This window comes from Balaenoptera physalus, assembly GCF_965194825.1.
Source record: "Balaenoptera physalus genome assembly, chromosome: 4".
NCBI classification, from domain to species: Eukaryota; Metazoa; Chordata; class Mammalia; order Artiodactyla; family Balaenopteridae; genus Balaenoptera; species Balaenoptera physalus.
The window spans coordinates 37261708-37288421 of NC_138891.1; the positions used below are offsets into that span (position 1 = coordinate 37261708).

Here is a 26714-nt window from a genome sequence, read left to right on the forward strand (position 1 = left end):
CATTAGAACTATATTTAGCATTAGAACTATATTTAATTTACCTGAGAAGTTGAAATTCCTTAACCATTTCCACGGTTTTAGAGTTTGTGTACATGGGGTCTGGCTGTCTTTAAGTGGGTGCTAGTAGTAGTATCTGAATCCAAGCTAAACCGCTTTTTAATTCATTGATTTAGATAGTACATTCAGACTGTTCATTATGCTCAGCAATAGTGCCCACTTGAACTTGAAAGGAACTGTTGGCACCCTTATACATAAGGGGAGAAGAAGGTTTGGAATGACTTTGAAGAATCAAGAGACATGTTTGTTTATTCAAAAGAAGATGAAGTTGTAATCAGAACTACTACAAATTGGTTCAGTAAAGGAGAAAAAGTAATTAAATTAGAAGCAATATGGAATTCATAGTAGCATGATCCCACATAACATGTAGAAACAAAGCAGGAACATTGAATAACTACTAGCTTGAAATCTCATTAGGGAAAAGTGTTTCCTCAACATATGAACTCATTAACAAACCAGGAGCAGTAAAAGGCTAAGACAGTGCTCTATGTCACTAGGGACTTGTATTTCCCAAACCTGTTGAACACTGAAAACTTAAAAAAATAGTAATTTATTGAAGATATTTACTGAAGAGGTCTATAGGTTGCATACTTAGATTAAACAAGATAGAGAAAAATGAATGCAGACGAATTGAGTGATCAGAATTTTTGCTTATAATGCTTAGTATCTACAAATGTATTGAAATTATAAGACAAATGGAACAAAACTTAGTGATCATAATTTAGGCAACATGAAATAGTTGATGATAAGTAAGCGCTGCTTAACCAGATGTATGACATCATTTCCTAAAGGCATTTTATACATTTATTATGTAAAATGAACAACTGTATGTCACCTGTATTCAATAATTGCACCTAGAATTTTTTATATATATTTCAGAGACTTAGACTTTTTTAGAAGACTTATGTACTACTTAGGTATAGATAAAACATGTCTATATATCTATTTATATGAAATAAATTAGTTTTAGTATTTCTAAACTTTCTTCATGTTTAGCCTGACTCTTCTGAATTATTTTTTGACTTGAGTTGTCCAGGTCCTGTTTTTCCACAGATCTCTTATTCCATCAAGAATTTTGATGATTCATTATTCCTTGTGAGTACTCAGTTACTTCTGGGATTTTCTTCCAGGCCACTGAGAACTCATTCTGGAATTTTTGACGCTAGCACTTCTTTGTTCTTACCAGAAGATGTCAGTGGAAGTTTTTCAGGTAATAACCAGAACTCAGTCAGTCCTTCTTCAAATGGTTTTTATTTTTATTTTTTTAAATAAATTTATTTATTTATTTTTGGCTGCGTTGGGTCTTCGTTGCTGCACGCGGGCTTTCTCTAGTTGCAGTGAGTGGGGGCTACTCTTCGTTGCGGTGTGCGAGCTTCTCACTCCGGTGGCTTCTCGTTGTGGAGCACCTAGGCCCGCCTAGGTGCACGGGCTTCAGTAGTTGCAGCACACAGGCTCAGTAGTTGTGGCTCAAGGGCTTAGTTGTTCCACGGCATGTGGGATCTTCCTGGACCAGGAATCGAACCTGTGTCCCCTGCATTGGCAGGTGGATTCTTAACCACTGCGCCACCAGGGAAGCCCGGTTTTTAAATGTTTTGCTGACTGAAGTGTTAAGGGGTTGCACTTGTCCAGGCATACCACTAGGAATAAGGAGCCACTACACTTTCCAGGGATCTTACTCATTCTTACTGTTCACAGAATGCATAAAGAAATGGCGTACTTGGTGAGTTACATAAAGCTCCAGCATGTCTATTCTAGATGACTTTCAGCCATGCTCACCTGTATTTCTTTCCCTGAACTCTTGGGGCATCTTTCTGCTCTAAGGGAGATTTCCTGAGAGATTCTGGGAATCACTTTCCCTTAAAGGATTTTATGTCAAGTTGTACATAACTATGACCATGGCAATGACAGCTTTGTATTGGGCTAATGGAAAATTTAAGATATAGCATGATTTCAGGGATGTTTTATTTCTTTCAGTTGACATGTCTGAGATTGATTCAGAGAGGACAGCATACTACTCTGTGGGACTGTGGAGAGTTTAAAAGAGCAGTTTAGGCTGAAGAGTAGGCCAAGGCCTCATAGGACTTGGAAAGTATTTTGGACTTTATTGAACTTTATTCTAAGGGAAAGTCACTATAGGGTTTTAAGCAGGGGGAGGACTTGAATCAGATTTTTTTTTTCTTTCAAGCACACAGTCATGTTAACCAAGTGATCAAAGTCAGTATTACCAATAGTGGAACAAAGTGACATTGTGTCCTTGCCATTGTATGAGATCAGGAGAAGGCAGTGTAAAATCATCACTCATGTAAAGTTGTTGCCAAAAAAAAATGTTTATCTAGAGTCTAATCATGAGACAGGAAACCCATCCTGGTGGTGGGTCATTCTACAAAAAGCTACTCTGAACTTTTAAAAATGTCAGTGTCATGAAAGACCATAAAAATGTGAAGAGGTGAATAGTTCTAGATTAATGTGTGTGCAAAATGTGTGTGGTCTTTGATAGGGTTCTAAAATTAAAGGAAAAAAAAGCCATAATGGTATTTGTGACATTTGGGAAAATTTGTTTATAGATACTATCAGTGTTAAATTTCTTGGGTGTGAAAATGGTATTGTAGTTATGCAGGGGAATGTTCCAGTTTGTAGGAGGTCCATGATGAAAAGATTTTTGGGGAGTGAAAAATCTACAATTTACTTTCCAGTTGTTCAGGGGAAAAAGTATATATATATAGGTAGAAATAAACCCAATGTGGCAAAATGTTACTAATTGTTAAATTTAGTTGGAAGATGCTGTTCATTGTACCATACTTTCAACTTTTTGTAGGTTCAAAATTTTTCAAAATAAAAGGAGGGTATAACAAGCATATGGTAAGGTCAAGAGCTATAGTCTCTTTGTTTTAACCCTTTAGTTGTAGGCTCAAACTTCGTTCAGCATTGTATGTGAGGTGATGTGGGCTCTTATGAAAAACCTTTGGTGAGGTTGATTCATCTAAAGTACCTGAGATGTTGGATAATTTTGTGAAGAAACTGTACTGTTTTTTTAGTTATAGGTGTGGTGAGATTAGATAGATAAACGTGGTCAAACTTCCAGTAGCCTTTTGATAATGAAAGGATTATTCTGAGTAGTTGAGAATCTCAGATCACCAAAATGGGTGTGGGTGGGTAATTTTAAAATCTTTCTTAACCCTAAAACTTTTAATTTTATTTCAACAATTGAAGGCTCCTAATTTGAAAGGGCTTTTAAAGGCAACTACCTGAATAAGTTTAGTATTGATGAAATTCAATTTAAAAAATCATTTATATAGTATAATAGTTCTTTTCTTAGAGACGTCAACAGAACATTATTTCACTCATGTAAGGAAACTTTTTAAAGTAATAAAGCTTACCCCTTTTAAGTACCAAAATATTAAAAAGTAAAATAACTTTGAAGGTAGTCTTCCAGAAATATAATGCATATTTACCCACTTTTCTTCTGCAGTGCTAATTATTTTGGGGTTTGAAAAGACTTACATTTTAGTCCTATCCCCAGGCAACTGACATTTTCTTCATCTGTAAAACAAATACATTATGAATAAGAAAATATGTAAGACACCTGAAATAATAGGTACAGACTCTTAGTTCCCTTCTTTTGCTTTATTTAAAAAATCTTTATTGTAAAATAAGACACATGCAAAGAAAACTACACGCAACAAATGTGTAGTTGAGTTATGTTTTGTTTATTTATTTATTTATTTTTTTAAATTTATTTATTTAATTTATTTATTTTTGGCTGTGTTGGATCTTCGTTTCTGTGCAAGGGCTTTCTCCAGTTGTGGCAAGCGGGGGCCACTCTTCATCGCGGTGCGCGGGCCTCTCACTATCGTGGCCTCTCTTGTTGCCGAGCACAGGCTCCAGACGCGCAGGCTCAGTAGTTGTGGCTCACGGGCCCAGTCGCTCCGCGGCATGTGGGATCTTCCCAGACCAGGGCTCGAACCCGTGTCCCCTGCATTAGCAGGCAGATTCTCAACCACTGCGCCACCAGGGAAGCCCGAGTTATAAGTTTTTATCCAATATATTCAAAGGTTTTTTTTCTTTAAAGCCAAATAATATTGTTGAGAGTATGTCTTGGGATTGGTCTTTCTGGATTTATAGTCTAATTTTGATTCATATTCTTTCATGCCTTGCATAATTTTAATACCTTTTAGCTTATTTAGAAATAGCACATTCCAGTTTTCATCTGTTGTTTGAGTTTGTCTTTCTGTTTTGCTCTCTTTAGAGATATTATTCTATTCCTTATTTCCTTTTTCACTTTTAGTAACTTTGTATGGAATTTAACTTCTATGCTTACTGATTCTCTTCCATGCAAACTTAATTTCTTGCATTTTACTTTTTTTTAATTTTTATTTTATATTGGAGTATAGTTGATTAACAGTGTTCTGTTAGTATCAGGTGTATTTCTTGCTTTTTTTTTTTTTTTTTCTCTTGGCTGCCCACATGGATCTTAGTTTTGGGACCAGGGATGGAACCCGTGCCCCCTGCAGTGGAAGCGTGGAGTCCTAGCCATTGGACCACCAGGAAATTCCTAGTATTTCTTGCATTTTTAGAATACCTTCTAAATTTTCAGATACTTTCTACGAATTGATAGAGCTCCCTTTTCTGTTAAAATCATGGCAGTTTGTTTTCTGAGCATTCCTGGCACTGATTCCTCCCCACACTTCAGTCTGGCCCTTCTGTTTTCCTTATCTTATTTTTTTTAATTTTTGAAATTTATTTTATTTATTTTTTTATACAGCAGGTTCTTATTAGTCATCCATTTTATACACATCAGTGCATACATGTCAATCCCAATCGCCCAATTCATCCCACCACCACCCCAACCCCCCCATGGCTTTCCCCCCTTGGTGTCCATACATTTGTTCTCTACATCTGTGTCTCAATTTCTGCCCTGCAAACTGGTTCATCTGTACCATTTTTCTAGGTTCCACATATATGCGTTAATATACGATGTTTTTCTCTTTGTGACTTACTTCACTCTGTATGACAGTCTCTAGATCCATCCACGTCTCAACAAATGACCCAGTTTCGTTCCTTTTAATGTCTGAGTAATATTCCGTTGTATATATGTACCACATCTCCTTTATCCATTCGTCTGTCGATGGGCATTTAGGTTGCTTCCATGACCTGGCTATTGTAAATAGTGCTGCAATGAACATTGGGGTGCATGTGTCTTTTTGAATTACGGTTTTCTCTGGGTATATGCCCAGTAGTGGGATTGCTGGATCATATGGTAATTCTATTTTTAGTTGCATTGAATCTGTAGATTGCTTTGGGTAGTATAGTCATTTTCACAATATTGATTCTTCCAATCCAAGAACATGGTATATCTCTCCATCTGTTGATGTCATCTTTAATTTCTTTCATCAGTTTCTTATAGTTTTCTGCATACAGATCTTTTGTTCTCCCTAGGTAGGTTTATTCCTAGGTATTTTATTATTTTTGTTGCAGTGGTAAATGGGAGTATTTCCTTAATTTCTCTTTCAGATTTTTCATCTTTAGTGTATAGGAATGCAAGAGATTTCTGTGCATTAATTTTGTATCCTGCAACTTTACCAAATTCATTGATTAGCTCTAGTCGTTTTTCTGGTGACATCTTTAGGATTCTCTATGTACAGTATCATGTCATCTGCAAACAGTGACAGTTTTACTTCTTCTTTTCCAATTTGTATTCCTTTTATTTCTTTTTCTTCTCTGATTGCCAAGGCTAGGACTTCCAAAACTATGTTGAATAATAGCGGTGAGATTGGACATCCGTATCTTGTTCCTGATCTTAGAGGAAATGCTTTCAGTTTTTCACCATTGAGAACGATGTTTGCTGTGGGTTTGTCATATATGGCCTTTATTATGTTGAGGTAGGTTCCCTCTAGGCCCACTTTCTGGAGAGTTTTTATAATAAATGGGTGTTGAATTTTGTCAGAAGCTTTTTCTGCATCTATTGAGGTGATCATATGGTTTTTATTCTTCAGTTCGTTAATATGGTATATCACATTGATTGTTTTGCGTATATTGAAGAATCCTTGCATCCCTGGGGTAAATCCCAGTTGATCATGGTGTATGATCCTTTTGATGTGTTGTTGGATTCTGTCTGCTAGGATTTTGTTGAGGATTTTTGCATCTATATTCATCAGTGATATTGGTCTGTAATTTTCTTTTTTTCTAGTATCTTTGTCTCATTTTGCTATCAGGGTGGTGGTGGCCTCATAGAATGAGTTTGGGAGTGTTCCTTCCTCCACAGTTTTTTGGAAGAGTTTGAGGAGGATGGGTGTTAGCTCTTCTCTAAATGTTTGATAGAATTCACCTGTGAAGCCATCTGGTCCTAGACTTCTGTTTGTTGGAAGATTTTTAATCACAGTTTCAATTTCATTACTTGTGATTGGTCTGTTCATATTTTCTATTTCTTCCTGGTTCAGTCTTGGAAGGTTATACCTTTCTAAGAATTTGTCCATTTCTTCCAGGTTGTCCATTTTATCGGCATAGAGTTGCTTGTAGTAGTCTCTTAGGATGCTTTGTATTTCTGTGGTGTCTGTTGTAACTTCTCCTTTTTCATTTCTAATTTTATTGATTTGAGTCCTCTCCCTCTTTTTCTTGATGAGTCTGGCTAATGGTTTATTAATTTCGTTTATCTTCTCAAAGAACCAGCTTTTAGTTTTATTGATCTTTGCTATTGTTTTCTTTGTTTCTATTTCATTTATTTCCTCTCTGATCTTTATGATTTCTTTCCTTCTGCTAACTTTGGGTTTTGTTTGCTCTTCTTTCTCTAATTCCTTTAGGTGTAAGGTTATATTGTTTATTTGAGATTTTTCTTGTTTCCTGAGATAGGATTGTATTGCTATAAACTTCCCTCTTAGAACTGCTTTCGCTGCATCCCATAGGTTTTGGATTGTCATGTTTTTGTTGACATTTGTCTCTAGGTATTTTTTGATTTCCTCTTTGATTTCTTCAGTGATCTCTTGGTTATTTGGTAAAGTAGTGTTTAGCCTCCATGTGTTTGTGTTTTTTACGTTTTTTCCCCTGTAATTCATTTCTAATCTCATAGCGTTGTGGTCAGAAAAGATGCTTGATATGATTTCAATTTTCTTAAATTTACTGAGGCTTGATTTGTGACCCAAGATGTGATCTATCCTGGAGAATGTTCCGTGCGCACTTGAGAAGAAAGTGTAATCTGCTGTTTTTGGATGGTATGTCTTATAAATATCAATTAAATCTATCTGGTTTATTGTGTCATTTAAAGCTTGTGTTTCCTTATTAATTTTCTGTTGGATGATCTGTCCATTGGTGTAAGTGAGGTGTTAAAGTGCCCCACTATTATTGTGTTACTGTCGATTTCCTCTTTTACAGCTGTTAGCAGTTGCCTTGTGTATTGAGGTGCTCCTATGTTGGGTGCATATATATTTATAATTGTTATATCTTCTTCTTGGATTGATCCCTTGATCATTATGTAGTGTCCTTCCTTGTCTCTTGTAACATTCTTTATTTTAAAGTCTATTTTATCTGATAGGAATATTGCTACTCCAGCTTTCTTTTGATTTCCTTTTGCATGGAATATCTTTTTCCATCCCCTCACCTTCAGTCTGTATGTGTCCCTAGGTCTGAAGTGGGTCTCTTGTAGACAGCATATATATGGGTTTTGGGTTTTTTTGTGCCCATTTGCTGCTGTAATTGATGGTTATCAACTTTTTTTTTTTTAAATGTTAAGATGTTGTGATCATTATTTATTTACTTATTTATTTTAATGATGATGAAAGCTTGATGGTATTCACATTGCTTAATTTGTGTCATGCTTTATTTATTTATTTATTTATTTATGGCTGTGTTGGGTCTTCGTTTCTGTGCGAGGGCTTTCTCTAGTTGCGGCAAGCGGGGGCCACTCTTCATCAAGGTGTGCGGGCCTCTCACTATCGCGGCCTCTCTTGCTGCGGAGCACAGGCTCCAGACACGCAGGCTCAGTAATTGTGGCTCACAGGCCCAGCTGCTCCCCAGCATGTGGGATCTTCCCAGACCAGGGCTCGAACCCGTGTCCCCTGCATTGGCAGGCAGACTCTCAACCACTGCACCACCAGGGAAGCCTGGGGTCTTGTTTTTGAATCCATTCAGCAAGCCTGTGTCTTTTGGTTGGAGCATTTAATCCATTCACGTTTAAGGTAATTATCGATATGTATGTTCCTATGACCATTTTCTTAATTGTTTTGGGTTTGTTTTTGTAGGTCCTTTTCTTCTCTTGTGTTTCCCACTTAGAGAATTTCCTTTAGCATTTGTTGTAGAGCTGGTTTGGTGGTGCTGAATTCTCTTAGCTTTTGCTTGTCTGTAAAGCTTTTGATTTCTCCATCGAATCTGAATGAGATCCCTGCCGGGTAGAGTAATTTTGGTTGTAGGTTCTTCCCTTTCATCACTTTAAGTATATCATGCCACTCCCTTCTGGCTTGTAGAGTTTCTGCTGAGAAATCAGCTGTTAACCTTATGGGAGTTCCCTTGTATGTTATTTGTCGTTTTTCCTTTGCTGCTTTCAGTAATTTTTCTTTGTCTTTATTTTTTGCCAATTTGATTACTATGTGTCTCGGCTTGTTTCTCCTTGGGTTTCTCCTGTATGGGACTCTCTGCGCTTCCTGGACTTGGGTGGCTATTTCCTCTCCCTTGTTAGGGAAGTTTTCGACTATAATCCCTTCAAATGTTTTCTCGGGTCCTTTCTCTCTCTCTTCTCCTTCTGGGACCCCTATAATGTGAATGTTGTTGCATTTAATGTTGTCCCAGAGGTCTCTTAGTCTGTCTTCATTTCTTTTCATTCTTTTTTCTTTATTCTGTTCTGCAGCAGTGAATTCCACCATTCTGTCTTCCAGGTCACTTATCCGTTCTTCTGCCTCAGTTATTCTATTGATTCCTTCTAGTGTAGTTTTCATTTCACTTATTGTATTGTTCTTTTCTGTTTGTTTGTTCTTTAATTCTTCTAGGTCTTTGTTAAACATTTCTTGCATCCTCTCGATCTTTGTTTCCATTCTTTTTCAGAGGTCTTGGATCATCTTCACTATCATTATTCTGAATTCTTTTTCTGGAAGGTTGCCTATCTCCACTTCATTTAGTTGTTTTTCTGGGGTTTTATCTTGTTCCTTCATGTGGTACATAGCTCTCTGCCTTTTCATCTTGTCTATCTTTCTGTGAATATGGTTTTTGTTCCACAGGCTGCAGGATTGTCATTTTTCTTGGTTCTGCTGTCTGCCCTCTGGTGGATGAGGCTATATAAGAGGCTTTTGCAATGGGAGGGACTGGTGGTGGGTAGAGCTGAGGTTTGCTCTGGTGGGCAGAGCTCAGTAAAACTTTAATCCGTTTGACTGCTGATGGGTAGGGCTGGGTTCCCTCCCTGTTGGTTGTTTGGCCTGAGGCAACCCAACACTGGAGCCTACCTGGGCTCTTTGGTGGGGCTAATGGCAGACTCGGGGAGGGCTCATGCCAAGGAGTACTTTCCAGAACTTCTGCTGCCAGTGTCCTTGTCCCCATGGTGAGCCACAGCCACTCCCCGCCTCTGCAGGAGACCCTCCAACACTAGAAGGTAGGTCTGGTTCAGTCTCCCCTGCGGTCACTGCTCCTTCCCCTGGGTCCCAATCCACACACTACTTTGTGTGTGCCCTCCAAGAGTGGAGTCTCTGTTTCCCCAGTCCTGTCAAAGTCCTGCAGTCAAATCCCACTAGTCTTCAAAGTCTGATTCTCTAGGAATTCCTCCTCCCATTGCCAGACCCCCCAGGTTGGGAAGACTGACGTGGGGCTCAGAACCATCACTCCAGTGGGTGGACTTCTGTGCTCTAAGTGTTCTGCAGTCTGTGAGTCACCCATGCAGCAGTTATGGGATCTGATTTTGCTGTGATTGCGCCCCTCCTACTGTCTCATTGTGGCTTCTCCTTTGTCTTTGGATGTGGGGTATCTTTTTTGGTGAGTTCCAGTGTCTTCCTGTCGATGGTTGTCCAGCAGCTAGTTGTGATTCTGGTGTTCTCACAAGAGGGAGTGAGAGCACGTCCTTTTACTCCACCATCTTGGTTCAGGCTTATCCTATTAATTTTGATTCTGATCGCAGCAGTTGCTCCTTATTGTGAGCCCTGACCCAGAAGGGGTCCTGGCCTGTCAGTTTCAAAGGTTCAGGGGAATTAAACCCATTCCACCCTTTAGGCTTTACCTTAGGTTCTCTTGCTGCCTCTGCTCCATTGGAGTGGCCACACCTCCTCCCAATGCAGCTGCTGTTCTTCAATTGGCCCCTGTGCCTTTTAGCTACCCCCTGTTGGCCATTGTGGAATTCTCTGGTTTTCTTTAATGAGTCCTGGTTGCTTCCGACACAGATGCTGTAACACCAGGGATTGTGGCTCTGGTAGTTCATTCCCACCAGCTTGTATTTTGGGTTTCTTGGAGGAATAACTTGTCATTTAGTTATATGATATATGTCTTGGGTTCTGGTTTTGCTATCCAGTGGTCAGTGATATGAGGAGATTCAGGAAGATCCAAAAATGATGCCATTTCCATCTTTATAGAATCTGCAAGATTCTTTTGCCTTATTCTTAAATAGGGTGCTGAATATGGTTTAGTTTTTACTTAACATTCTTGCTATCATAAAAGATATGAACATTACTTACTTTATTATGATGACTTCAGATCACCTGAGAGGGGTAGCCTTCGTCTTTAGTTTTAAATCAATTTTATAAAAAGATACAGTAGGTTTTTATGTCTTGTGATGTTGAATTTCATTTGTCTCGACTACTGATGTGACTAATGAGCTATTTTTCTCTTTAAGGTGCTCTTTCTAATCCCTTGAAGGTTTGGAAGCCTAATGATCAAACTTTTTAACTCTGTGTGAAGTAAGAGTAAATAGATTCAAGGTTTTCAGGGAAAGAAACTTTTACTTTTATTACTGGTGACCTTTTTGCTTTTCCCTGAGTTGTTGAAGCTTTTTGCTTGATAGTCAAGTTGATAGCTGAGGTAGAAAGAAGTGAGGCAAGGATTCAGTGTTTCCTCAGTGATCTCTGATGTCATTCGATTGAACAGTTTTAAAACGTGCTAAGAAAACAGTATAAAATTTTCTTTTAAAACTAATTCATTTAAGAAAAAAATGGTTGGGCTTCCCTGGTGGCGCAGTGGTTGGGGGTCTGCCTGCCAATGCAGGGGACGCGGGTTCGGGCCCTGTCTGGGAGGATCCCACATGCCGCGGAGCAACTCGGCCCGTGAGCCACAATTACTGAGCCTGCGCGTCTGGAGCCTGTGCTCTGCAACAAGAGAGGCTGCGATAGTGAGAGGCCCGCGCACCGCGATGAAGAGTGGCCCCCGCTTGCCGCAACTAGAGAAAGCCCTCGCACAGAAACGAAGACCCAACAAAGCCATACATACATACACACATACATACATACATAAGAAGAATGTAAGCAGACAAGAATAGCATTAAAAAAATAAAAAAATAAAGAAAAAAATGGTTGATTTAAGGAAAAAGACAGTCCTCACTGTGTGATAGTAAAATGATTGTAAAAATGGACCTGCAAGCTGAAACCATGCAAAGCAATCATATAATCAGTAGGAAAATTATGATGGTTTTGTGACGTTTTAAAAATTTTTGTTGAAATATTAATTCTTACTGTTAATTTTAAAGAATAGGGAAGTAGTGAAACTACTATTTAGTATAACTTAAAACTTTAGAAACATTGAGAATTGTGTTTTATTTCTTTTTAAACTACTCTTTATAAGTTTTTTACACAGTACTTCCCTTCACATCTTTCCTGTGCTCTGATGGCTTTCAACATTTTATCCTTTGCACTTTGAATATCATGAAATATCTCCAAGAGTTTCTTTAATTTGTAGTATTTTCTCAGAGTGACTTCCTCTGGGACATTGTTATCTGTTTTATCACAACCACTCATTGATGTTGATAAGTTGCCTTCACTAAGTTCCTCTGACTGCACATCTAGAGGGGCTTATACTGCAGCAGTGTCAGCCTTGCCACGGCCAGCTGTTTCTTCTATAATTCTATTTACATTGGATTCGAAATTCACTTCTAGCATATCACTTTTAATTTCTTTGCTGCATTTTCATCTTTGTTGATTATCCATATGTGTAAAATGGCATGTGGATTTATCATTGGCCAACAAGAAGGCAGCACAATTGCACTCTCGGCTGTTCGTTGTTGCAGTGACTAATCACCAGTAGACTTTTAGAGAAGGGACATGATTGGCTACTGATTATGATGTTCATCTTATTTATGTGATGATTTGTGGACCGAGGAGCAAAGTTTGTACTTTATGTAATTATTATATGTTAATGTATGTTAAATGAAATTGGAGCCATGATATTGGGGACTGTTTGTTGTTAACTAAACCCTGGTATAAAGCATGGCATGAAATTCTTGCGTATCAGAATCATGCAAAATGAGAACTCTGCCTGTAATATGAGAAAACAGGTTGTACTTGGATTTGGTGAAAATTGTGAAGGTGATAATGGACCTAAATCTGAGACATTTACACAATAACATAGTGGTCTTTAAAAAGTACTTTATTCTTTACAAAAAATAAATTTAAAAATTTTTAGATAAATTCCTTAAAGGGAAATGTGTGTGTATATACGTATACTAAGACTAAGGGTAAAGGTGTGAAAGGAGAAAGTTTTAGCATTTCTTGCATTAATATATTCTATAAACTTCTGTTTTCTGTGATCTGATTATTCTACATTGCTTGATATTCTTATGATTAAAACCTTCATTTTGTGATCTGAGGAATTCCTTCTGGCCTGTGGTTGGGTTCCTCTCAAATATCCTCCTCTGTAGATGCTTATGATTGTTGCTTTTTCATTACTGCAGTGACGAAGTGTTAGTGGTGTTGTGAAGCCTGCATTTGTTTTTATTTATTTTTTAAAAAAATATTTATGTATTTATTTATTTGGCTACGCTGGGTTTTAGTTGTGGCACATGGGATTTTTGTTGTGGTGTGAGGAATCTTTAGTTGCAGCCTGCAGGATCTTTTGGTTGTGGCATGCAGGCTCTTAGTTGTGGCAGGCGGTATCTAGTTCCCTGACCAGGGGTGGAACCTGGGCCCCCTGCATTGGGAGCGTGGAGCCTTAACCTCTGGACCACCAGGGAAGTCACAGTCTGCATGTATTTATTCACTTAAATGGAGAGGGAAGAGGGATGAAAGTGTTACACAGATGCCTAAGGGGCTGGCTTGTTTTTTTTGTTTTTTTTTTTTTTAATTCACGTTCTTTTATTTATTTATTTATTTATTTATTTATTTATTTATTTATTTATTTATTTATTTATTTATTTATGACTGTATTGGGTCTTCGTTTCTGTGCGAGGGCTTTCTCTAGTTGTGGCAAGTGGGGACCACTCTTCATCGCGGTGCGCAGGCCTCTCACCATCGCGGCCTCTCTTGTTGTGGAGCACAGGCTCCAGACGCGCAGGCTCAGTAATTGTGGCTCACGGGCCCAGTTGCTCCGTGGCATGTGGGATCTTCCCAGACCAGGGCTCGAACCCGTGTCCCCTGCATTGGCAGGCAGATTCTCAACCACTGCGCCACCAGGGAAGCCCTGGCTTGTTTTTTTTTAGTGTGCAAATTTTACAACTGGAGGGGGAAAAACTACAAAAATATATCTATTGTAAATATTTGAACATACTGAAGAGCATAAAGAAAAATTTTAAATCACCTACTATAGTTCCGTTAGTACTCAGATACTGCCTCTGTTAATATTTTGGTGTATATCTGTCTATACATTCTTTTTCATACATGTACATACACTTGCACTTTTACACAAAATGTTTTAAAATGGGATCATATTGTATATGCTTCCTCCAAGTGGATTTGCAGGGTACATACACATTTTAAAGCTTTTCCTTATGTAAAATATACAAAAACAGAATTGAGACTAAAGTGAACACAATATATGTATCACCCAGCTTCAGCGGTTTCAGTACCTATAGTCAATCTTGTTTCATCCATACCCACCTACCCTTGCATTATTTTGAAGCCAGTTCCAGGTAAATATTTTAGCACACTCCAGATAAATATTTCAGCACATATGGTTAAAATTTTATGTTTTGCCAAATTGTTCTCCAGAAAAGTGTTTTCAATGTAGACTTGTCAGAGATAAGATTAAAAAACATTTTAAAACTTTTAGTGTTATGAGTCAGATACATACATATTTTTTCCTCAGGTAATACAAAAAATCCTAATAAAGTGAACTTGGGTATGCTTTTATACTCTGGCAGGAAACTTTCAGTTCCTCATCAGTATGTCCCTCATAGGAATGCTGTGACAATTAGATAGGGTGATCATATAATTTATTGCCCAAACTGGAATGCTTTTGAGATTCAAAGGAGGCACTATTAATAATAATGCCAGTATAACAGGCATGGCATAAACCAGTACTGTATTTTGGCACAGCTGGACTGTATGCTTACCCTAGTATTGGATAATGTGCATAAGATGCATTAAACATAAAGTGACTATATCATGTAGTCAGTAGATGGTAACTTTTATTTATGCCTGTGTATGGATATCTATAAAAATCTTTTCTTAAAGAAAAGAAGTGTTTTGAATTGGCAACTCAAAATCCTAAGTTAACGGTTTCTGTGTGTTTTTGGAGCTGACAGTGACCACAGTTTTTAAAAGTAGCTCTAATTTTCATAATTAAGAAGACATTTGTGTTAATATTTGCAGCTGGAGAATGCCGGAGGAGACCTTAAGGATGGCCACCACCACTATGAAGGAGCTGTTGTCATTCTGGATGCGGGTGCTCAGTATGGGAAAGTCATAGACCGGAGAGTGAGGGAACTGTTTGTGCAGTCCGAAATCTTCCCCTTGGAAACACCAGCATTTGCCATTAAAGAGCAAGGATTCCGGTAGACTTTTAACTTACGTTTTTCTGAGGAGGCTGGGCTTAGATTGTAGGATATTTTATTATTAATTTGTTTGGGCACTGAATTACTTAATGAAAATAAGACATGGAATGGCTTTACAAGAAATTTCCCATGGCTCTGGGAATTAAAAGGAATTTAAATTAAAGGAAAAGATTACATTAATTTTATTTGCATAGTTTTAAGAATTTATCATTTGAACATCTTATGTTTCATAGGATTTCTGGATCAGACTTAGATTTGGCTATTATGGTCATTCATTCATTCATTCATCCCAGAGCATTTGATCAAAGGAATATATATGTATAATGGCTAGAATACCTAAATTAGAGAGTTCTGTGTACAATGAGTCTCTTTTGCTTCCTATTCCACGAAACTAGTTTCTAAAGTATGAAGACTTCTAATTTAAGGGCTAATTCCATAGTTTGTACTCTTAAAACTAGTCAAAATGACATCCAACTTGTAACTTCTTCCTTTAACAACTATTTCTGGTTAATGCTGTGTCTTTTCTCTTGGAATTAATGTTTGTTTTTTTATTGAGTGTTATTCAGAAGCAAGCAACTGCAGTTTATATCCTTAATTAGCTCTTAAGCCTTAATGCTGTATTTCTTCCAAAATATAATGTGTTTAATTTTTCTTAAAAACATAGTGTTTTTCCATTAGACAAATGGTTAACTTTTAAAAACTTCACAGATGAGTATACATTATCCTTTGTTTCTTGTTTTTGAGATAGAGTGAATTGCAAATCAGAAAAGGCAGGTTTACATTTAACTCTGTTCTAGTTTTAGGATGTAGATTAAAAACAAGTATCTCTTTTAAACTGTAGAATTTTGGAGTAAGAAGTTTATCTAATTCAACTGTCTTGATTTGCCAGTGAGAACCAGTTTTAAGGGAATCAAAAACTGCAAGAAATCTGAATGGCTCTCTTGTCAGATCCAAGTTCCATCATTCTCCCAACCCAAAACAAACACAGAAATCCCCAGCAAACTAATTGACCACATGTTTTGGAATAGGGTAACCAATATTGGCAATAGAAGTCTGATTGTTTTTCTTGTCACCTGATTACCTGATCATCAACAGTTTCTAGGTCCTGCTTATGCCTATAGCTTCTTTTCTCTGTAGAAGAATAGGAACTATAGCACTGTGGCTTTCATTACTATAATCCTTTCTGCTGAGATAGTTATTTGACCACCCTTTTTCTAGAATAAATTTTAGGTTTATGACTTGAGAGACATCTTAACCTACCTGTTTTTAGAAACTTGATTTGCTTGATACATAAAATTGGTATCTGGAATGCCTTAGGACTTCGTGGGCCTTGTAATTGCAAGTTGTTTCAAAATAATAGCAGGGTAGAAATAGAAAACTCAGAATGAGTGATTAGCTCTTCTCAAGACTTACTGAGATAAGAATTTTCATAATTGGCTTAAGTGCAGCTTGAGTTTTATCCTTGACTAAGTCCATTGCCTTTTCTTTTTAATAGTATTAAGAATCTTTATAGCCTTGAGTTGTTTAGCAGATTAATGAGGGATGCTGGGCAGTTGCATGGTTGTTGTCCTTTATAAAACTAAATACAAACTAAATACTGAAATTCTAGAGATTTTGATTATTAAGTATGTTTTAGAGAGTTTTAGCTTCTGCATTTTTAAGAGGCTAGGTTACATATCTACCCTTAGGGCTACCCCATTCCCCTTTAAAATTGTTATCTTAAAGATGTCACGTTTATCATCTGAGTAGATTATCTTCAGTCTGTTTTGCAAGAGATAAGCTGACTGACATAATGTATACCAAAATTCATGTTACCAATACAAGGTTTTAAGAGTAGGGCTTTTGTGCTCACTTAAATTATTGTTATATATTTTTAAAAAATACATTAGCTTGTTGAGTAATTTTTATGAATTTGACTTATATTATTTTTCTGGATGTATTATAAGTCTAGCATTTTAATTTATATGTTTTTACATGGCAGGCAGCCACTAATTATAAGGTGAATTGTAATCCAATTTTGTTTGTAAGTAGATTTTGGTTATATCTTGGAATGCATTTTCCTTTAGAAATATAGATAAATTAGGATTCCTGCAAACTCAAACTTAAAATGAGTTTGAGGATACCTTAAATTGATTAAAGGGCATAAGTATGCCTGTATTGTGTAAACTGGAGAGCATGAGTAGTCTGAAGGTGCAAGTCTCTCTGTGATTCCAGTTATTTGTGGCTACGTAAGGGTGAAAGTCCAATATTAGCAGATTTTTTCCCTTGTTTTTCCTAAAGACAATCTAGAAATCTGAATGTTTATGTAAAAATCATAACATTAAAGTGTTCTAAAAGTTTTTGATTGAATGCTGAGGACCAAAGTTAGCTGTATTAGAGGCCAGGTGAGGAATATAGGCCTCAATTTTCAGCTTTCTTTATATGAATATTTCTATTCCCAAGTTAACCGATGGAATGCTCTATAAATTGTAATGCAGTTAAGTGATAATACTGACCACGGTTCTGAGAGCAGGGCATGTGAGGCAAGTCGTGTTAGCTCTTATTCCTAGGTCTCAGGTAAAATTGTTGGGACTATTGGACAGGTTTTAAACAGGCAAAGTTAGGTAATTCTTCACATTTTCTGCCATCCTTTATTATAGAGTATTTTGCCCTGCGTAATCCAGGGCGTTCATAATACCTTCACTTGTCCTACTGTGACCTGCTTCACTCCTGACCTCTCAGGAGACCTGTATTTTCACCATCTCACTTTAGAATTCTCATTTACTTCCTCCATTGATGAGGAAACAAAACAAATACAGGCTAACCTTCATAGATTGAAACATTGGTTTTATATATTTGGAAGTTTGTACTTATTAACAAGTGTTTGTTGAATTGATAAACTTCCATGTATTGCAATAAAGTAGAGTAAAAATAAGTAAGCTGTGTAGAGGACTTCCCTGGTGGTCCAGTGGTAAAGACTCTGCGCTTCCACTGCAGGGGGCGCGTGTTCAATCCCCGGTCAGGGAACGAAGATCCCGCATGCTGTGGCCAAAAAAAAAAAAAAAATTAAGCTGTGTAAGAGGCTGTTAATAGGCTGATGGAATCTGGATCTGCTATAGCATACTGAAAACATAACAAAACCTCTGAATCTGTATCGAGTCTCCCTCAGTGGTACAAGCAAGAGAGGGCATAGACCTTGTATAAAAATTAGCAGTTAGAGATTCTTCATTACTCTCTTCCTTAAATCCACAGTGCTATTATCATCTCTGGAGGACCTAATTCCGTGTATGCAGAAGACGCTCCCTGGTTTGATCCAGCAATATTCACTATTGGCAAGCCTGTTCTTGGAATTTGCTATGGCATGCAGGTATATACATCTATGAATTTGCCTTAAGAGTTAACTTATTCTGCTTGTGACTCCTACTGTATTAGTATTTTCTATCTTTAGAGTAAGTAGGATATTTAGTTATATGAGATAATTTGTTCATATTACAACTGTTTATGAGTTGCTACACTAGTATGGCAGAACTGACTTCCGTGGGGATTTTCAGAAAAGGAACTATATTACTGCTTACAACAAAACACTGTCCATTAAAAAAAAAAACTTAGACATTTAAATACACATAAAAGTTGCAGAAGTAGTTCACAGAGCTCCTGTATACTTTTACTCAGTTCCCCAATTATGACATTTTAAACCATTTTGAGAGTAATTTGCAAACAAGGTGTTCTGTTACTTGTTGTATCCTCAGTACTAGAATTCTGTCCTACATAACCAGAGTACAGTTATCAAAATCAGGAAGTTAACATTGACTCAATGTTAGCATCTGATCCACAGACTCCATTCACATTTCACTGTTGGTCTCGTTAATGTCTCTTGTAATTCATGAATCCAGTCTAGGACCATGTGTTGTATTAGGTTGTCATGTCGCTTTACATTACTTTAGTTTGGAATCATTCCTCAATCTTTCCTTCTCTTTCATGGCCTTGGCAATTAAGAAAAAAGTACATTCCAGTTACCTTGTAGAGTAGTCCTCAATCTTGGTTTGTTTGATGTTTACTCATTGTTAGATTCAGGTTATGTATTTTTGGCAGGAATACCACAGAAGTAATGCTGTGCTCTTCTCAGAGCATCTCATTAGGAGGCACATGATGTCAATTAATATCATGATAAGTGATGTTCATTTTGATTATTTTGTTAAGATGGTGTCTGCCAGGTGTCTTCACTGTAATGTTAATTAAATATATGTAGGGGAGCGGCCAAGATGGTGGAATAGGGAAACCCTGAGTTCACCTCCTCTCATGGGCACACCAAAATTACGACTATTTACAGAGCAACTATTGATGAGAATCTAGCAGAAGAGGTCTTCTACAGCTAAAGATATAAAGAAGGAACCACAATGAGATGGGTAGGAGGGTCAGAGTTACAGTCAAAACACAGCCCTGCACGGGTGACCCACAAATGGGAGAATAATTACAATTGCAGAGGTTTCCCCCAAAGTCAGAGCCCCATATTGGGCTCCCCAGCCCAGGGATCCTGCACCAGGAAAATGAACCCCCAGAACATTTGGCTTTGAAGGCCAGTGGGGCTTACTTTTGGGAGAGACAGAGGGTTGTGGGAAATACAGATTCCACTCTTTTTTTTTTTTTTTTTAAAGGAATTCCTTTATTTTTATTATTTATTTATTTATTTATTTATTTTTGGCTGTGTTGGGTCTTCGTTTCTGTGCAAGGGCTTTCTCTAGTTGCGGCAAGCGGGGGCCACTCTTCATCGCGGTGCGCGGGCCTCTCACTATCGCGGCCTCTCGTTGCGGAGCACAAGCTCCAGATGCGCAGGCTCAGTAGTTGTGGCTCACGGGCCCAGTTGCTCCTTGGCATGTGGGATCTTCCCAGACCAGGGCTCGAACCCGTGTCCCCTGCATTAGCAGGCAGATTCTCAACCACTGCGCCACCAGGGAAGCCCCAGATTCCACTCTTAAAGGGCGCACACAAAATCTCACACGCTCCAAGACTCAGGGCAGAAGCAGTAATTTAAAAGGAGCCTGGGTCAGACCCACCTGCTGATCTTGGAGAGTCTCCTGGAGAGGCAGGAGGCAATTGGAGCTCACCCTGGGGACATAGACACTGGAGGCAGCTATTTTTGGGAGCTTATTCTACCATGAGGACACCAGTGTTGGTGCCATTTTGGGATCCTCCTCATTTTAGTAGTGAGCAGAACAGTGAATTGTCTTTTTTTAAACAACCTGGTTGAAACTTGTGTATTGATATGAATAATGCACAAAGGGAAGCTATTCAAAAGTTAGAAAGTGAACAGACCAATATATTTTCTAATAGCTGTCTCTGGAGCTTTCAGTAAAGGAAGGAAACATAAATCAATGTTCACGTAAGAATGTGAATGTTTTTATTATTCCTACTCTTGATACAAGGGCAGACTATTAAAAATCACTGGTCTGCAAAACAACTTTACCAGATTTTGCTTCTTGTTAATTGATTGTTATGGTTTTCCACTGATTTAGAGGAAATGCTGAATATAAATATATAAAATACAAAATCTGTAATAATGGATATTTTCTTATCTAGGCAACAAGAATTTTATAGTAAAAGGTTCTTTTTCCCCTGTAATATGCTCCGAAAAGTCAACTGGTGATTATAAATTTGACTTGGATAATAGCTTATTTTTAGATTTTCCCACCTAGTATTCTAATATGTTTTCTCATAAGAGCCTGTTTCCTGATCAGATTTAACATTGGAAATTGGCTGACTTTTTTTTTAAATATGTCTTTGCCCCATGATGTAATGTATTTACATAATTTATTGATCTTCCTTGCCTGAGTAGTCAATATTAATCATAAAGCACAACTAATAATTACAATTTAAAAAAAAGAAATTTTTGGCCATACCACACAGCATGTAGGATCTTAGTTCCCCGACCAGGGATCGAACCTGCCCCGCTTGCGTTGGAAGTGTAGAGTGTTAACCACTGGACAGCCAGGGAAGTCCAGCACAACCTGTAATTAAATGGTTTTTAGTGTATTGAGAGGCATTATAACATTTTGTAAGGAAGAGTCTCACAAGATATTTTTTTGGCACCCACTTAGAGGGAAATAGGTCTGGAAAATGCTCCCTTAATTTAAATGATAGCAGCTGACTGTTTCTCCATTATGTCAGTACCCCCTTATAATTGTAAGACCACATTTTTCTGTCATTCAGTAGGGGTCTATGGTAGCCAGAGCCCGGCCTGCTTATGTTAAATGCATAAAAAATTTTGCCTTTGTCATCTGTACTTTCATAGTAGTATAAGGGAATAGGCTGATCTTGGTCCTTTGGGCAGAAATTGTCTTTATATAAAATATTGATAAATAAATAAATAATACCATGTAGCTAATATGCTGTTTGTAAAGGACTACCACTTCTTAGTGACTCTTAGTTGAGTAATTTTAGCACCAAAGGTCTCACTCTGGTATATACCTTTGCCCCCTCCATGGCATCCTGAAATTTTAGTTATTTCAATGTCTTCTGTACCATCTGTTGCCATTAACTCTTGTCAAGAGTCTTTCTGATTGCTTCCTGGTAGTTCTTTGCTTTGGAAGAAAAAAGTCTGTCCTGCTCCTTGCTCCCATTACCTCTATTACCATTTATGCCCCACTCAGCATAAGAAATAGAACATTAGTAGAACTTTTAAAACTCTTTATGCTTTTTTCCATTCTACATTCTTCTCTCTTCATGCAAGAGGTAACACTTTCCTGAAATGTTATTCATTCCCTTTCTTTTCTTTGTAGCTTTATACATATTGTATTTCTAAATAATATTTTACTTAGTTTTGCCTGTTGACCTTAATATAAGTGAAATCGTACTTCGTGTATTTTCATTTTTGGTTTTGAGATTAATTAATTTTATTTTCACTACTGAGTTTTTTTGTTTTTTTTTTTAAATTAATTAATTTATTTATTTATGGCTGTGTTGGGTCTTCGTTTCTGTGCTAGGGCTTTCTGTAGTTGCAGCAAGCGGGGGCCACTCTTCATCACGGTGCGGGGGCCTCTCACTATCGCGGCCTCTCTTGTTGCGGAGCACAGGCTCCAGATGTGCAGGCTCAGCAATTGTGGCTCACGGGCCCAGTTGCTCTGCGGCATGTGAGATCTTCCCAGACCAGGGCTCGAACCCGTGTCCCCTGCATTGGCAGGCAGATTCTCAACCACTGCGCCACCAGGGAAGCCCTTCACTACTGAGTTTATTGTTTGAATGTAGCACAAATTAATTATACATTCCACTGTTAGTATTGCTGGTCTTTTCCCAGGTTTTTGCTATTACAGATACTGCCATGAATATTTTTGGACTCTTCATCTGGTATTGTACATACACAGGCTTTTCTCTAGGCTAATCATTAATTGAAATACCGAGTCTCAGCTTCACTAGGAAATGATATTTGCCCCCAAAGTACATTCCCAGAGCAGCATATAAGTATATAAAAATTTCTTCTGCTCTATATCCCTGCCAGGCCTTGACAAGGTTAGCTTTTTTTTTTTTTTTCCCTGAATTTGCCTAGCTGAAGAGGTGTTAAATGACATCATGTTGTAGTCTTAATGGTCATTTTCCTTATTTTGAGATTCATGTGTTTATTTGCCATTAGTCATTAGTGTCTGCTTTGCTGTAAAAGCTTATTTGTGATTTTTGCACATTTTTCTGTTGAATTTTTTAGATTGTTTTTATATATGCTGGATACTAAACTTCTGCTAATCATATATATTGCATATACTTTCTAGATTGTGACTTCTCTCTTCACTATAATTTCATTTTTTTTTAAAGAAACATCTTTATTACAAGCATTTGGCTTCTTTATACACTCCCACAGGTTTTGTCAAATTGTTTTTATTGGTGGAATTTCCTTCCATTTCCCCCTCCCAAATCTAAGATTTATTTTAAAACCTTGACATATAAGACAGATAAGAGGGAAGCTGACCCAGTTAGAGTGGTAGACCTAGTAGACTTACAGGGTTTTTTTTTGAGGCATTAAGGACCTCGAGGTTATCAGGAATCCATACTGAAAACCATTTCCTTAGGTCAAAATAGAATATTAAAACAAAATTTTAACAAAGTAAAGTGTTTTACTCTACATAAAGTTATTCCCTCCTCCCACACACACACTTAGCTGGTCTTTCAACTCCTTGTATTTTCACCCTTAAGTAGCATACATAGTCAGGAACCAAGAATAAGCATGAAAGCCTTCTGAACAGATGAGATAGCTTTAAATTTTACTTCAAGTCTTTGGCTTTGTAAAAGCCTTTAATTTAGACTTTGTGGACTTTTAAATTGTGTAGAGTTCCAACAGCTTTGGTTATCTTGATCATTCAGCTGTCTTCTAATTAAGAACTGCAAATTAGAGGAGGCAGAGGTGCACAGGGTTCATTGAGTGGTGTAGAGGAAAACATCCATTTTTCATTCAGCAAATTTGAATGACTGACTACTCTGGGCCACATACTTTGTTAGGCCCCTGGGACTGTGAAGAGACCTGAAGAGAATGACAGGGAAGATGAGAGGTGAAATTAGATGGGGGCAATGTATTGAAAAGTCTGTGTTCCATATAAGGGACTTGGACTTTATCCTGTAGACAAGGGGCCAGCAAACTACAGCCTGCTGCCAAAGCTGGCCCACTGCCTGTTTTTGTATGACCTGCAAGCTAAGAATGGTTTTTATGATTTTAAAATGGTTTTTATGGTTGGAGTTGAAAACCATTAAAAAAAAAATTACATTTTGTGACATGTGAAAATTAAGTGAAATTCAAATTTCAGTGCTCATAAATAAAGTTTATTGGAACACCGCCACATCCAGTCCTGTAAGTATTGTCTGTGGATGCTTTTGTGTTAACGACAACAAGAGTTGAACAGTTGCTCCAGAGACAGTAGGGCCTGCAAAGGCTAAAATACTTACTCTTTGGCCCTTTACAGGAAAAATTTACCAACCCAGATGTAGATGATAGAGAGCCATTAAGAATTTAGTAATGGACTAACACAATCATATTTATATTTTAGTAGCTGACATTCGTAGATCTCTGGAATATAGGCTGGAAGATAGGCAAGACTGGAGGCAAGGGGACTGATTAGACTGCAGCAGTGTTTCCTAAACTGTGTTGGTTAAGGTGCTGCAGAAAGTGTTTTACTTACGAGTCTTTAGTTTGGGAAATACTGGGTTAAACAAGGGTCAGCAGGGTTTTTTTTAATTGCTGGACTTAACCCAAACCTTTATTGCAGGAAGGTTAATTGTGAATGTCTGAGAGGAGAATGTAGGGGGCAGCATTTGCTGATGGTTTTGAAGAATATGCCATTGTGCATCACAAGAATGAACATTTATTTAGCCCTCTGCCTGCTTTCCTGTTGGGGGCTGGGTCAACCTGCATCACATATTGTTGTGGCAGATATCTTATGACACCTGTTGTGGAACAGACATACCAAGATGGGTTGTAATGATTTTATTGATGCAAATTTAATGTTCCTAAAAATCTTGTGTGTATCTGTTTGGTGTTGGGGGTGTTTGGACATATGTAAGTGATAAATAAGAAGATTGACACAGGAAGGGTCAGAATGTAGAGACCACTTAAAATAAAAGTCTGTAGGTGTATGGGATTTGAACAAATAAATTTAATTGAATGAAAGACCAGATTTTATTGCTTATCCCATCTCCACAGCACAGCCTTCTACAGACTTTTAGACTATTCCTTTGGGGCCAAAGATTAAACAGTTTGGAGGAATTTATATCTGCCTGGTTTTTAATACCAACTAGGTACTTTCTAAGCTCAAAGTGCCTTTTAAAATTCTTTAAAATTAAATAGATGTAAGTGTTAAAGAAATCCCTGTTTTTAACAGATGAATTAAAGTACACTAAATGGAAAATTTGCCAGTGTTTAGGAATTTGACCTGAGGTTAATATTTATTAATCTAGTTTTGTTTTATAACTATGCCTTTTAAGAACTTTATTATTATATATAATAACACCAAGTTATCTACAGTTATCAGACTTCCTTTATTTTTTGGGCACAAACATAACAGCTATCCTAAAAATAAGAAACGTAAATTATTAATGTAAGAAATTGAGTAATTTTCTTTTGATTTATATTAACATCAATTTATTTTCTCTTTGAACAGATGATGAATAAGGTATTTGGAGGTACTGTGCACAAAAAAAGTGTTAGAGAAGATGGAGTCTTCAGTATTAGTGTGGATAACACATGCTCGTTATTCAGGTATTAAAGATATTTTTAGATCAATAAGAATGTTAGTAGATTAACTAACTTACAGCTGGGTATGTTATTCTTCAAAATTGGAGATTCTGTAATTCTTAGACAAAATTAAGGCCACAGTAGTGGCCAAAGGTGTTAATTGTCATATTTGTCTTCCAATTGAGTGTCAAGACAGCAGCAGATCGCAGTGATGCTAATTAGGGATAAGAAAAGCACTTAATGACATAATTTAAAAGCACCTGTGCAGTCTTGAACCCCTCTTTGGGACAGCATATTGTGATGCCAACATTTGTAGTTTTCCCTTTTCACTCTTTTAGTAGAGTGTGATTCTAAACATTAGTATGACAGATGTGGCAAATGGATAACGTCTTAAACTGTCCTGCATTTGTATACTACCTCTTCCTCTACCATGTTCTTGCTCTGGGTACTTAGCAAGCTACCCATTGCTGGACTCATTACTAAATATGTGTTTTATTTCCCTCTTCCTCACTTTCTGTACTGTATCTGAGCATAACTATACTTGGTGTACTGTCTTTAATACAATGAATGTATTAATTGATTTTATTGCTAGGTGATAATAGATTAGGTACAGTAGCTCTAATGTGTTTGAAGATTGGTGAATGAGCTGTTCATTGGCTTTCTAGAATCATTTATCTTCTGCCTTACTAAAAAAAATAGCTGAGTTTTCATTTAGCTTCCTGAAAGACCAGAAAACTTAAGTTTTAGTCACTTGCTTTCTTTTTTGGGGTTTTCCCATGTTTTGGATATAGCCCATTTAGGTGGACTATTGATAGAGTTACTCACTTACTTTTTTTTGAACTAAATTTCATATTTATTTAAAAATCACATTTCTCCCTAACTGCATTCAATCTGTAGAACACTGGCTGATGTCAATTAATGTGCACATGTTATTTTTATTATCATTTCTTATAACTGTGCTAATTATTTTTATAGATTTGTTTTGTTTATTAACATATTCTTACAGCCTCCATTGAGTTGTGCCTAAATTAATTCTTAATGAATAGTGTTCTCTAAATTGGACAGATCAGAAATTTTAAAATTCAAGTTAAGAACTTTTATCTGAAATGGAGATTTCCCAGTTTTTATACAGAACTGGCTGTGGCTGGCTTTTCTTTAATACTAGAAAGAACAAAAATAAGTATATCTGTATTCAAAGATTCTTGTTTTCAAAGGGATATTAATAAAAAAAGCCGGAGTTGCTCAAAATAATTTTATAAACTGAAGCTGCTCATTGCCAAAATACATTTTTGAAATCCAGTGCCTGTTCTACTTCATAATGGAGAGGTGTTGCTTACATTGATCTGTATCTCAAGTGACTACTCTTGAGAACTACTTCAGGAATCTTGCTGGTAGAAGGTGATACTACAGGAGGCTTTAAATATAAAGATCTGGTTAACATTTAAAGTTTTTCTGTCTTTATAGTTCTAAAATCCTGGTACTCAGTTACAACCTACACTAATCCTAAGTAATAGTGATGACAATAATAACAACTGCAAAACATCCTTTTGCTTTTAAAGTACTTTATCTTCTTGCTTTATTTAAAATTTTTTA

The 26714-nt window shown here is 37.1% G+C and overlaps 1 protein-coding gene across 1 annotated transcript in view; it reads left to right on the forward strand.

The window, feature by feature from the left end:
• The window catches only part of GMPS (guanine monophosphate synthase), a 90674-nt gene that overhangs the window by 20871 nt on the left and 43089 nt on the right, over nt 1-26714 (forward strand). Inside the window, exons 2-4 of the mRNA XM_082459556.1 lie at nt 14754-14935; nt 18167-18281; nt 25048-25145. Coding sequence (XP_082315682.1) covers nt 14754-14935; nt 18167-18281; nt 25048-25145 — 395 coding nt within the window. The remainder of the gene's footprint in view (nt 1-14753; nt 14936-18166; nt 18282-25047; nt 25146-26714) is intronic.